General features: G+C 42.6%; 1 protein-coding gene across 2 annotated transcripts in view; it reads right to left on the bottom strand.

Moving 5' to 3' along the window:
- Mfsd6 (major facilitator superfamily domain containing 6) overlaps positions 1-13,741 on the bottom strand; it is a 67,949-nt gene that overhangs the window by 13,861 nt on the left and 40,347 nt on the right. For both annotated transcript variants that reach the window (XM_051190133.1, XM_051190134.1), the window contains exon 3: positions 10,728-10,825. In XM_051190133.1, the coding sequence (XP_051046090.1) occupies positions 10,728-10,825 (98 nt within the window). The remainder of the gene's footprint in view (positions 1-10,727; positions 10,826-13,741) is intronic.

The following is a 13,741-nucleotide window of genomic DNA, read 5'->3' as shown; positions in this document are numbered from 1 at the left end:
GAAATGCTACTATCATCCTTAATCAGAGAACCCTCTTTCCAGACTATGGCTATAGAAAGTAGGTAATAAGCCCCAAAGAAGACATTTATACCACCCCTGCTAAGGCTCAGGAACACTGCAAACAAGGGGGGAGACAAAATGTAGAGCCAGGTGACAGGGAGCAGGGCTGCAGACGATATCTTCTGGACGAGACACAGCTATGGTGAGCATGAACTCACAGCTGCTAGGACTACAATGGTACTGCACAGGAATGAGCCCCCAACATCAGGAATAGAAGGGGAAGGGCTCAGGGGGTCCCACCTCTTATTCCTGAATGTCTGCTCCTGGTAGAGGGAATCCTTGCCTGCATCTTTGCACCCACAGATGATCCCTCCCGGCTCCAATGGCACACAAATGGCTCTGAGTAAATCCAGTGTGTCACAAAACCAAACCAAAAGTCATGAACCCGGGAAAATAGACTGGTAGAGATGAGGTTTGGAGGGTTTGGCCGTGATAGGAGGGGGTGAGAGGGCACAGGGTAGAGAGCATAATCAGAATATGCTATATACATGTGTGTAATTATCAAACCAAAAATTAATATAAAAAGAATGTCTGTCCTGTTGATGGCATCTGAGTTGTTTGCACCTTTTGATTATAATGAATATTGCTTAAATGTTGGTATTTAAGTGTCTTCAAGTATATATGTGTACACTGGTGTTTATATAGCTAGAATCGGACTGGCCAGTTCAGGTGGAACTCATTGTGTTTAACGTTTAGAAGAACAGCAGTTTCCTACAGCAGCTGTGCCATCAACACCCCTCTCCCCCCACCCCCAGAAACCCACAAGTTCACCAGCTTCTCTGTCTTCTCTGCCTCCTAACCAGAGCTTTTAAAAAATGCCTTCCAATACTAGCAGTCCTAATCAGTGCCCCGCTGTGCTCTGACTGGCCAGCAATGCAGAGCAACCTCAGGTGTTTATTGGCCATTTATGTATCTTTGGAGAGATGTTGAGTCCTCTGCTTGGCCCTGGGATTAGAAGAAGGAACAGTAGAGGGTTTTGTAAGGTAATGAATTGGCCTCTCCCCAGCAACCTTAAAAGTAAAAGCCAGCAGGACTGTACAGTCCTAGTAACTTAGCCATATTTCAGAAAGAAATCTGTATTTACAGAAATACAAATGCATCCAGCACTGAAATGGTGAATCCTAATTCACAATGTGTGGCATGCAATAAAAAGTCACATGGGCTGACCGAGCTTAAGGAGAGCCAGAAAGAGATAAAGAAAGAGATAAACTCTATTTTTACTATGTATGTTGGATTATAACTTAGAAATGTTAAAATCATTTTCCTGTTTCTCATGTATGCTTCAGTCATCATTTCAAGGAATCAGGTTTGTGAAAGGTTTTTGTTTGTTTTTTGTTTTGCTCTGATTTTGATGGTGCATAGGTTAAGTCCAGCCTTCTTACAACACTAGGTAAGTGTTAGTTACCACTGAGCTACATCCTTGAATACATCCAAGTTATTTTTTAATTAGAAATATAGACTGAATAGTTATTGATAGTATGTACACTTAATTTCCACAGACGTTTAAAAAAGTATTTGCTTTGTCTGGATAAACAACTGCAGTACTGTAGATACTGTCAGTCTTTTCGGAATTAAATAATGCCTAGACAGGGTCTCAGTTATGATTGTTGACACAGTAGCACTGTACAGTGGGGATGTTTTCATTTATGTTAGTAAAATGGTGTTGACTTCTTTTTCAGATATCTATATTATTCTCATGAGTAACAATAGAATAAAATTCAGAAGTATACTGAGAAACAAAACTAATTAGATTCAATAGTAGAATGCAAACTGATTCATCTTTAAGAAATGTTTTTCATTGATCCAAAACCATATCAAATGGTTGTAGGTTAACTTTATTGGTGACTATGTCTAAGTCATCATGTGCAGCGATTATAAGTAGAGGTAGGTAATAGGCCTGGCTATGTATGTGACCACAACATAATTTATTTTTGGTTGTGATTTTGGACAAAATATAAGTTTTGAATTATCCTATGTATAAGGGCTTGGTTACACACAAAAATATTTGAGTGATGACATACACACTTCTCTCTGTTTCCTGCTCCCACCTCTCCCTCTCTCCATTTACCCCATCCCCTTACCATCCCCCTTCAAATTGGTGTTTTCTGATATTTTGTTTTATTTGAGGATATTAAAGCATTTCCCAGAAGTATAACTTCAGTCAGATACTTAAATTACTTTTAGAATTTATTGGCTGGTATTAACTAACAAATGCTCCTAACCACTGAGCCTTCTGTCTACAAGGGTTACAAAATTTTAAATCCCTAAAAATCATATAACTATGTCATTATATTAAATAAAAGATGTTGTTCTCCAGGTAGTGGTAGTGACAAGGGCAGCCAGACAGACTCTGCTAAAGCTTAATGTTCACCCTTCTTCGGCTATTTGTCATAAATGTAATGATGTCACTTCATAGTAATTATCTCCAAATCACACAGTGGATGTTTGATAAATATGCTGAGTGACAATGAATGACTCCCAAAGACCAAACAGGTACACAAGTGTCTCAGCCCTCCCTAGCTCTACTGGGGTTGGTCAGGATGAGCTTTCATACTATTTACACTGTACTGAGCAGGAGGTAAGGATTCCATTAGTAATACTGTTACAGCAGCTTTCACTACAAGGAAGTAAGGTGTTTTACATAGACTTCCATTTATTCCTTCAAACCACAGGAACTAATTTTCCACATTTTCCAAAAGGGAAGTTGGCCATAGAGATCAGCCTTGTTCAAGGTCAGAGGAACAATAGGGCAGTGGAAAGGATCTGAATCTAAGGTATCTTAGTGTGTAAATGCTACATGGTATGTCTTCAAAATAACTATTCGAGGATTGATGTAAGTTAAACTGATTTGTAAAGTTTTGCTGATAATATGAAACATGACCAAAGAGCTATCTTGTTAAGAAACTAGTATCACTTTGTTCCTAAGGAGCTGGCATGACATGCATGTTCCAAAGTTGCCATATGCCCAAGGAATCCTTACAATATTCTAAAACATCTATTTCAAAATAGTTCTCTCCTGGCCCATAATAGTGTTCTACTGCAATAAATGGAATGGATGAGCTAGGGTCCCTTCTTAAGCAGGCGTTTGGGCAGTGCTGCTTGACTTGGGGGAATCAAATCATAATGCCTGGGAGGGGTGAGAACTAACAGAAAACTGAGAAGCAGCACCATTCCGTCTTTCTTGACTCTGCCTTCTGTGCACACTCACTGAAAAAGACTTAAGAACCTCCTTAGCCCCGTCTTCAGAACATCATTGTGGCTGACCTTTCCCACAGACAAGCCAAAGCATGGGATTCCCTTAGTCCAGCATGCCTCTAATGTGGGAGCAGAAGAGCTTCTGAAAGCTCACTCTGCTGAGCCTCTGTAGGAGAATGCTCTCCCTGAGAAAGGCTGCTACTGGGCAGGCAGTAGAAGGTACCAGCAACGGTTAAGTTACTGACTGGTATAACAAGCCTCAGCCTCCCAGCTTTGCTGAGTAAGATTCCTGCTCACATGGAGTCCAGTGGGCAGGAGACCCGAGGTTCAGCAGCTCTGACCCCAGGCATTCCCAGACCTAGCTGCAGACTGCCCTCTTCAGTGCCACATCTCCCCAGCTTTCAGCATCCAAGGAAAGAGAGGTGGTTGCATGCAGGAAGTCTTATGGACTGGGTTGAGGGATAATATTTCATTTTGTAATGGCCAGACATAACTAACTGTAAGGCATACTGGAAAAGCTGTAGGTCCATGAGGAAAAGAAAACAGAGGTGAATATCGAGCCTGCCAGAGTTAGAGCCACCACCAACAGACTTTCCAAAATAACAGCAAGGAGGAGGAGACTATAAACACAGCAGTTATTGTTAGGGGCCCATGTCTCCACATATGCCCAGGTGTATCACTCCAGAATTTCTTTGGTGCATCCATTCAGCATTATCTTACTATGTGTTTCAGAGCCTGTTTCATCTGACAAATGACAAGAAATGGCCCCACCCACCACAGAACTTGTGGTACACCATGGAGCAGCGACAGGTGAAAGGGGATGGATTTATCTGCAAGCAGAGCCCACTGATGCCCTCAAGAACCCAGCACCCAGCACAGGGCTTCATACCTAGTAAGATGGTAATGACCTGAAACTAGGCAGCCATGCTGGAGGGTGAGGATGGAAATGTTTGTGGGAGAGCTGGAGAAAATTTCTCAATTTCATATATAAACAAAAGTGGATAGAAAAAAAACACTAGATGTATCACATTTATATACTTTGGATCAAAAGTGAAAACAGAGTGAGTTTCACAAAACCTCATGCAACATTTGAGAGCATCATGAATCTTACATTTTGCTTTCTGCCTATCTTAAAGCAGGTTTTATGAGTGTCAATGAAAACTGAATGTGTTTAATGTCAAGACTTGGCAACACTATATTCTACACACACTGTGTTTTCCCATGAGGCCATAAAAATGAATTTTATACCAATGTATTCAAAATGCCCCATCCTCAAAGGCAATTTAAATACCAATGTGCACAGCAGTAATGACTCTCATGTGCTTTGGTCACGAGGCCTCAGAACCAGTTTATGGCCAGGTTCCATACATAATCTCTTGGAAGAGTGTCTTTAAAAAGCATATTTATTTTGCTCTTTTGAATAATGTGTATGCATGTTGGTCTCTGTGTGGTTGTGCTAGGCCATCAGAAACCAGAGGCATCAGATGCCCTGAAGCTGGAGTTACAGGTAGTTGTGAGTCACTAGACATGGGCACTGAGAATTAAACTTTGGTCCTCTGGAAGAACAGTACTTAACCACTAAGCCATTTCTACAGCTCCTAGCAGGGAAATCTTTTAAAGTATATCCTCCTTGACATTGATCTGTATCTGTTGATTACTTTACCTTTGTATGACCGTATTACCTAACACCTCCTAGATGATAACTATGGTATACACCGTGTTAATACTTTGCACTGGTCGGCTGATTTATACTTATACTCTCAGCTCTGGTGTAAGGCTCTTGCCTGAGGACACAGGGTTTCCTGTCAGGGAACTGGAATGCAGAGCAAACAGCACTTTATGGCTTCCTCAATTAACAAAGTTTCATGAGCAAAGCACACTGGTGTCTCACAGATGTGCCAGGGGCAATAAGGCATTGTCCAAGGAAGAGAAGTGACAGTGTCTCAGGCTTCAGAATTTCTTTCATACTTACACATTTTAAAGCTAGAGCTCTTTTAGCTATTGACCAGGGTATTTGGAAGTTAGAAAATACCAACAGCAGTACAGGATACAGAGGGCAATAAAACTAGAATCTTTCTATGTATGTCCATCTTTACAGAATTCAGTAGAGGCATGGATTTTATTCAAGGGGTTACACCAAGGAAACAAAACTAGTATTAGGAAATTAATTAGGAGGCAATTAAGTCCTAAAGTGTGTAACAGTCCATGTGGTTGAAATATTTTAGAAAAAGCTAAATGTGGGGCACAAATGCCAGAGGGAGGGCCCACAGGCCACGAGGCATTTCAGATGAATAAAAACAGACAAGAGAGTGTCTGCTTTGAAGGAAACATTTTAAAAGAACTTTTAATAATTGTTCACTGACTCAATTTGTCTATCATGGTTATTCTTTTTTTTAAGCTTTCTTTTTATTTATTCTTTGTGTCTTCCACATTGTACCTCCTGATCCCACCCATCTCCCTCCCTCCAAAATGAAGCAAAATAAAACTTGAGACAAAAAAAAAAAAAAACAGGAAGAAGGGGGAATATGTTATCATGGAACCTGCAGTGTGACACATGAGTCACACAGTAAGCTCCTTTATCCATACATTTTCACATGCAGGTGTTTAACTGTATATGCTTTAAGGATTAAGTCAGGCAGGAATTTTCCAATATAGATGATAACAGATAGAATCATGTCTAGAATTTCTGCTGTCAGATAAGGCCTGGATGCTAATCATTTTCTAGAGCTCTTCTGTGCTCTTCCAGAACATAATGAGAGGAAACAGGGCTCAAACTCATTTTGACTAGTATGCTGCATGAAACAGAGTGAGGCCAGAAAGGTCAGCCCAAGTCCTGTGGCTGGTAACATAAAAGCTGCTAGTTATCAGTCTCAACTCTGCTCTACTTATAGTGCAGTCCACCGATGTAGAGGGTGGGCAAATCTAGTTTTCCATGCTGCAATCAGTACCCGAAGTAACACAAATGAAACTTGGGAGGTGGCTCGGGGCTGGGAGATAGCTTGGCAGTGGGCAGTGAAGAACTCTGGTTGCTCTTCCACAGGATCAGCATCCCCAGGGTCAGCATTGGCTCCCAATACCCACTGGGTGGCTGATAACTACCTGTCAATCTAGTTCCGGGGGACCTGACATCCTCTTCCAGCCTCTGTGGGCACCTCCATACACATGATGCCCACAAACCCATGTACACACACACACACACACACACACACACACACACACACACACACACACACACACACATAAAATAAATCGTCAAAAGTCAAAAGAAGCTCTTCAGATACAGCAGCCTGTCTGGCTTAACTTTCCTCAAATACATTTTTCTTTGTTTATGTGTGCGGGTGTTTGTCCTGGATGTATACCTGTGCACCATGTGCATGCCTGCTGCCTGTGGAAGACAGAAGTAAGCAATGGGTCCCCTAGGATTAGAGTTACAGATGGTTATGTGCCCTCATGGGTTCTAGAAATCTGGGAGCTCTGGAAGAGCACACAATGCTCCTAACTGCTGAACCTCCACTAGAACAAGCACATTTATTTGTTTACTTTGTGTGGCAGACAGGCTGCATGCTTGTGACAGTGTGGAAATCAAAGGACAACTCACAAGCACTAGCTCCCTCCTTCCACCTTGGGATTGAACTATCATCAATACACATTAATACCAAGAATAATTTTGATCACCTTCCTTACTGAATTTTTCTGTGCTTTACTAAAACTAACAGCCAAACAGGAAAGGGACATGACAAACTTGATCTTGGCTTTTATAAAATGTTTATATTTGGGATCACAAGCCTGAGTATTTAAATGCTTCTCGTGCAAACATAAAGGTGAAAATGGAAAACACCATCTCAGTATTCCCGCCATCCAGCTGAGCTGCTGGCATTCAGATCTACTCTCAAGACAAACTGCAGATTCGCCAAGAGTGGAAAGCCTGGTTCTTTAGATGATGTGGCAAGGCCTGCTGAAATGGTAGCTGGCCTTCCGGAAGGATGGGCTACAAGGGAACACTGACTGCCACATGGGGAAAAAAACTGAATTTTTAGAGTTCAAATCAGCTCCTCTGGCCATGTCTTAATCCCAATAGATGCTTGAATAGCCCCCTGCTAGCTCCTAGCAAGGAGGAAATTTGCTGATGGCTGTCACCATAGTAGCCCAAGAAGGAAGCTGAAGGGTGATCGGCAGCTCCAAGAAAGAGGAGAAATGGAGTTGTTCATGGTGGTTATATGCTGCTGTACAGGGAAGCGATGGTGAACTGGGATAGGAAACACAGGACCTTTGTCCCCTCCTGCTGCTGCATTAACTCGCATGGTGTTCAGGGGATGAGCAGAGCAACAAAACAATGAAGAGACAGACTTCACTCTGTAAGAAGATGCTCTTGGGCCAGTGGGTGACTCAGCAAGTAAAAGTGCTTGCCACAAAAGCCTAGGGACAAGTATTTGATTCCTGCTACCCACTGTGGAAGGAGAAACCAACTTCTGGAGTTATACTCTAACTTCTCAACATTTGCTGCTAGTGTACCCAGATCTCTCCTCCCTCCCTCCCTCCCTCCCTCCCTCCCTCCCTCCCTCCCTCTCTCTCTCTCTCTCTCTCTCTCTCTCTCTCTCTCTCTCTCTCTCTCTCTCTCTCTCTCTCATGTGACACTGGTTAAGAATAAAAAGTGAAAGTGATAACTGTTCAATGTCCAGATGGTCACTGATGAGTATTAGTGCCCAGCCTCAGCTCCCCACTTCCTGAGACTTTGGTACCTATTAAGTAACAGCCCCAGTGAGGAGCAGCTTTCTTTTCCTGCAGTCCTGGGACTCAAGCCCAGGGCTTTGTCCTGTTATCAGTATTTCCTTACACTCATTTCCTGTCCTAACTATATCCTAAGCACAGTGTCCTTTAAGGTCAGAGACTATAAGTCACTTGGACAAGCCTGGATGGACAGCAGAATCAAAGAGCCTAGACAAAGCTGTTCAGTAATGTGATGTGGACTGGTTTCATCTGGATGAAAGCCATTGCTGTCTGGGGATGGCACATATCAATGGCAGGGGCTCTGTGCAGCCGGAACACCAGCACTCACCATGTCCTCCAGCCTAGAAACAGTGAGCGTGGGGAAGCTGGCTGTAGAACCCTCTGCTGGGCCAGGAGGCATGCATTTACAGACCTGTCTTACTTGTATCAGATGAGCACTGAACTTCCATGAGCACAGAGGAGATTACAGAGAAGCACAGTCGTGCAAGCCAGAGCTGGCCCCAGGAAGAAGAATCCTTCTAGATTCAGAACATGCCTGGGTCCCACATGGCACACGTGGAGGTGAATATCTTATGAAAAATATTTCCCAGGTAAGCAGTTTATGAAGGCAGTGCCATCCGGCCCTGGGCGCAGCACAGCATTTGTGACCCTGAAGGTACCATGTGGCTTTCCCCATCTACTCTTTGGTCCACAGAGTTGCTCCACAGCAGATAACCCCTTTCTATAGGCCACATGGTGGCCTTCAGACTCCAGCTAGACGGGGCTTAAAGAGTTTTCCAATAAAATGTTCAGGTCAACGGCCCCTGCCTCCTTCCGCAAAGCTTCTGACTGCAAGTGTACACCTCCCTGGCCATTTCACATGCTGCAGTAATGACATCCTGCACATCTGGGTTCCAGAACAGAGGTGAGATCTCTCACCTGAGTTCACTTTTAGAGGTTGTCTCTGGCTCTCAGTTTACCTCCTACATCTTTGAAAAGTAGCAGGGAAGGGTTTCTAAATCCACAACACAGACTATTTGTTTTCCTCCCTGGTGAAACTCTTCTGCTGTCCCTTCAACCACCTCATGAGTGAATGTCTCTGTTGTTGCTTGGTTGGTTTGGGTTTTTAGAGACAGGATCTCACACTGTATTCTGAGCTGGCTTCAAACTCACAGCAATCGAGCCTCTCAAGTACCAGGACTACAGGTATGATCCAGCATGCCCCAATTCACAAATGCTCCTTTTTCTTGAGTCTCTTATACAAACTGTCCTTTTGTATATCAAACTAAAGGAAAATTAGCATATTAGTGTATATATAATATACATTTTGTATTTTTATAGCAACATACATTTTCAGTAGGGACACAGATCTTTTTATGGAGTCTTAATGCCCTTATATATCCACAGACAATGCTATTAAACAAGACAAGGAGAGAACAGGCCCTTGAAGTGGAAATCCTTATCATTTGATTCTCAAGTGACACAACGCTGAGACATGTGCTTCACTGCAAAACCCTTCCAGGGTTCTAACTACTGCAGACAATAGCTTACTTTGTGACAAACAATAACTTGCCATTTTTTGTATATATAGTTGTAAACACATTTTCTCTTACCAACCACACACTATATCGGATCTGAGAGAGTACCTTTAAATTGTGTACATGTTTTAATTATATAATTACATGACTATAAGTGATACATGTCCTTTAGTTTAGGATGTATCTTTTTTTTTTTCATTGTGATGAGGCAGTGTGGTAAATGAGTATGAGTTTAATATATTTAGATGGGTAACCATGAATCTGAGTCAAGACAGGACATTATCCTGGCTTATGTGCACTCACATCCTTTGGGTTAGGAAATGATTACAGTACCATCTAATAAAGCTAATGAAATTATACAATGTTTTGTACAGAGATTTAGGAGCTGTGGCTGTCACAGTCCACTCAACGCCAGTGATCTTGCCCTGATGATCATAATCCCAATGCCAATCAGTAAATAGATTAGCAGAGTTTTAGAATCTAAAGGGGGGCATGTACACTAAGAAAGAAAAAAAGCTTTGAACATAGGTCTGTCTTTCAGTATTCTTAATTCACATGCTAAGAGCCTCCCAGAAAATCTTTTCAAATTTATGTCTTGGCAGAAAACAGTACATGGAAGCAACAGGAAGAACTCAGGCCAGCATGTCTGAGTAAAGATTTAGAGGGTTCATGGAAAAACCGTAACATGACACTCAAGCTTTAGCTGTAAGCCACCAGAAGCAATAAAAATAACTTAAGAGATAAAATGTTAGATCCATATTTTCCCATATGTATAGTTAATCTGAAAAACTAGAAGAACCTGAGCCTTTGAAAGATACATCCCTTTATATTTTAAAACCACCTTTGGAGGACTGTGCTGAACAGTTTATTCTAGAGTTCTTCTTTCTTTGATTAAACACAAGAGTAGGGGACAAAAACAGTTTTGTTTGGCTCCCCACAAGACAGCACACACAGTAGCTGATGAACCAGCACCTGCCATCCGAGCTGTGGACCCTCCCTTCCGGGTAGAACCTGATGGGGAAGGTCAGGGCCGGGCAGTCACTGGTGAGCAGAGGGACAGTTCTCTGCTCGCCATCAGCTCAGCACACTAGTGAGCAGAGAGAGACAGTTCTCTGCCAGCCATCAGCTCACCTCACTGGTGAGCAGAGAGAGACAGTTGTCAGCCAGCCATCATCTCACCTCACTGGTGAGCAGAGAGAGACAGTTCTCTGCCAGCCATCAACTTACCTTGCAACACTTCCATGGGGAGGACAGTCCAGGCATTTTCCAGGTAGGAAATGTAAATATAGCGAGCTGTATTGCAGGCCAGGCCAATGTACAATACCCTGGAAAAGAAAAAACAGCATTCGGGAAAATAAGTTGTGGCCCCAGTATGAAACATAGATCATGAATATTACTTGCATTTCTGCTCTCTAAACCATTCATGATTAAACAGATATGTTCCGAACTTAGGAACAGGAAAGCTGGCGGACAAACTTAACCACCAGTGTAGGAAGGAGACCACCCCTACTGTATCTGCCCACTGCCGTCCATAATGCTTAATGCAAAAGCCAGCATCGCCCTTCCTGAAACTTCATTAGGTGCAGAACTGATGCTTTTTCAGATAGTCTGGGCACACAGCCAGAAACAGTGACGTTGCTGGCTTCCTTCCAGGTGGCTGTAGCCTAAATATACCTGGGACTGTAGCCACTTCACAAAGATGGGTGGGGAGGTTAAGGTGGATGAGGGGAAGTATAGCCTCAATTATATAATCGCGGGTCACCAAAGGGTTTCATGAGATTTACATTATTGAAAAGCCAACCACAAATGATGAACAATAAACCAAATATTTTCTTAGCAGTCCAACTGCTTCATATTAATTATTTTTAAAATTACATATGATATCACATTCTTACAAAACAGATAAATATACAGCAACCTCTAATATCACTACCACTGAACATGTAAGGACAAACCAAAATAAGTATAGACCAAAGCGGTTCAGCAAGCTTGGACCCAATAGTGGCTACTTCTCAGCACACATTGGCAACAAGAAGCACCTCGCCTCCCCTCCTCCTCTCATTTTCTGCTAATTTTCTTAGCTTCAAGGCTTTTATTTTCTTGTGATTGATGGGGAGGGAGATAGAGAGAGAAGGAGGGCATGGCTGAGTGTGTCCAGGTACCCTTAGAGTCCGGAAGAGGGGCCTGAACCCAGAACTTCAGGCTCTTGGAAGCTGTCTGATATGATTGCTGGGAACCAAACGTGGGTCCTCTAAAAGCACAGGAAGTGCTTTTAACCACTGAGCACCTCTCCAGCCCCACTTCTCATGATTTCTAAATCTAAGTGGATGAATACCAGAAAGTGAAAGAAAACCCACACAGCAACCGGAGCGGCTGTCCTCATCTTACTCAACTGTTTTTTTTTTTTTTTTGTTTTGTTTTTTTTTTTTTCTAAACACAGTTCTTTTTCTTTCGACTTTACACTTGAGCCCCTGACTGGAAGTGATTCTAAATATGGAACAAAAGAATGGAGAAAAGACAAAGAAAAGGTGAAAGGTAGTAGGGACAAGGATACATGATTGGAAGAACTTAGAAGGTCCTCAAGGAAGTTCCTTTGATGGAGAGGCCTGAGTCATCTAGCTCTGTGGATAGTATGTTCTTCATACTGTGTGCTTGATGAATAAAAGCATCTATTTCAAACTTGTTAGATGAAAATTATTTTTACTGATCTTGCTACTAGTCTGTCAGCTCTCTGTTACAAAAATGACACAAAAAATTAAGATGCAAACCCCACTACAGAAACACAAAACACAATACAGAAGGCTGATTGACTTCATTTTTAAGTTTGGAAGCAGCCTCATGCATGGCCTCCACTTGGCCTAACTTAGCAATCAGCATTAGGGGCCACGGAGTAGATAGTTTAGGCTTCTGAGCCATGTATCTCCACTGTGGTGGAGCTCTGGCAGCCACAAGAGATACACAACATTCCAGTGAGCAGCCCCAGAATTTGAATTTCACATAATGTTATTCTTCTTGGGCATTGTTTTCAACCATTTTCAAAATGTAGCAATTATCCTTTGTCCATGGGCTATACAGAAAATGGGATGTTGACCAGGTTGGCCCTTGAGCTACAACCTTGACTGTTGGCCTAGCCTAGTAATTGCTAACCTTGGCTATATCCAATTTCCTCTGATAACTTCAAAGCAAAGATGTCAAGATCCATTTCAATAAAGAACACTCTGGCTAAAACCCAGGTGTGGTGCTTTAGAAACTTCCAAGATTGTTGACACTGAGTCAGGGTGGATAGCCATGGGCATGAGCATCACAAGCTGTCTCCAGGAATATCTCCCATAAGCCTATCATAAACGAATTGATAATCTACCTCTCTAACATTCATACTGCCCACCTTCAGCTGTGTTTCTGAGCCATGAAACTTTCATTTGATCTAGGACATAGTCTAAAGCTCTTGGCCTGTGTCAAGTAGCTCAGATGAAAGGGTGTGTTATGCTGTGGCCTCCAGGTTCTCTGGGTGTGGGACTCAGTCACTAGAGTTACTGCTGTGTGGCTTTGGGGACCCTTAGGTTCTCACTGCAACCAACAAGCTGAATCACTGGGAATTTAATTTAGCCTTTACTTCATCCTCATGGTTCTAAAGTTGTAACAGATATTATGTTAGATTAAAAGAAAAAAAAAAAGGAGCCCCACAAAAAGAAAAACAAGAATAGCCAGAACAAGCTACTCTATTCTGTCTCTCCAAAACAGGATCTTCACATGTCAAATAACAGTATAGCCACAAGTTCATGAAGAAGTCACAACACAGCTAATTGCCCAAATAAGCACTTGATGAGTGGTGGCATTACCACTATTTTTTTTTTAAAGTATTCAAGGAATTTTTTATTCTCTGACAAAAAGACTCTCCCAGGATTCCCAAGGGAAAGGGGGCCAGTTAGGTTTTGGATTTCAACTGTCCCCCACAATCTACCTGTGGCAGTTCTGGTTCCGCTTTGATGGCACTGTTGGGGAGCAAGGGAGACTTTAAGAGGTCAGTGTCCGTCTCAGCTGGTGTATTGTCTTGGGAGGTTGTGGGGTTTGCCTGGTGGAGGTGGGCTACTGGTGGTTAGGTTCTTGAAGGTCGTACCTGGCCCTGCCTCCAGTCCTATTCTCTGATACTCAGTTCACCAGGACATGAACAAGCCACAGCACAAAACTGCTGGCACATTGAGATGCCACTGCAGCCACCACATTACCCTTCCATGATGGAC

Source organism: Phodopus roborovskii, unplaced genomic scaffold (assembly GCF_943737965.1).
Source record: "Phodopus roborovskii unplaced genomic scaffold, PHOROB, whole genome shotgun sequence".
NCBI lineage: Eukaryota > Metazoa > Chordata > Mammalia > Rodentia > Cricetidae > Phodopus > Phodopus roborovskii.
This window is presented reverse-complemented; position numbering and strand designations above follow the sequence as displayed.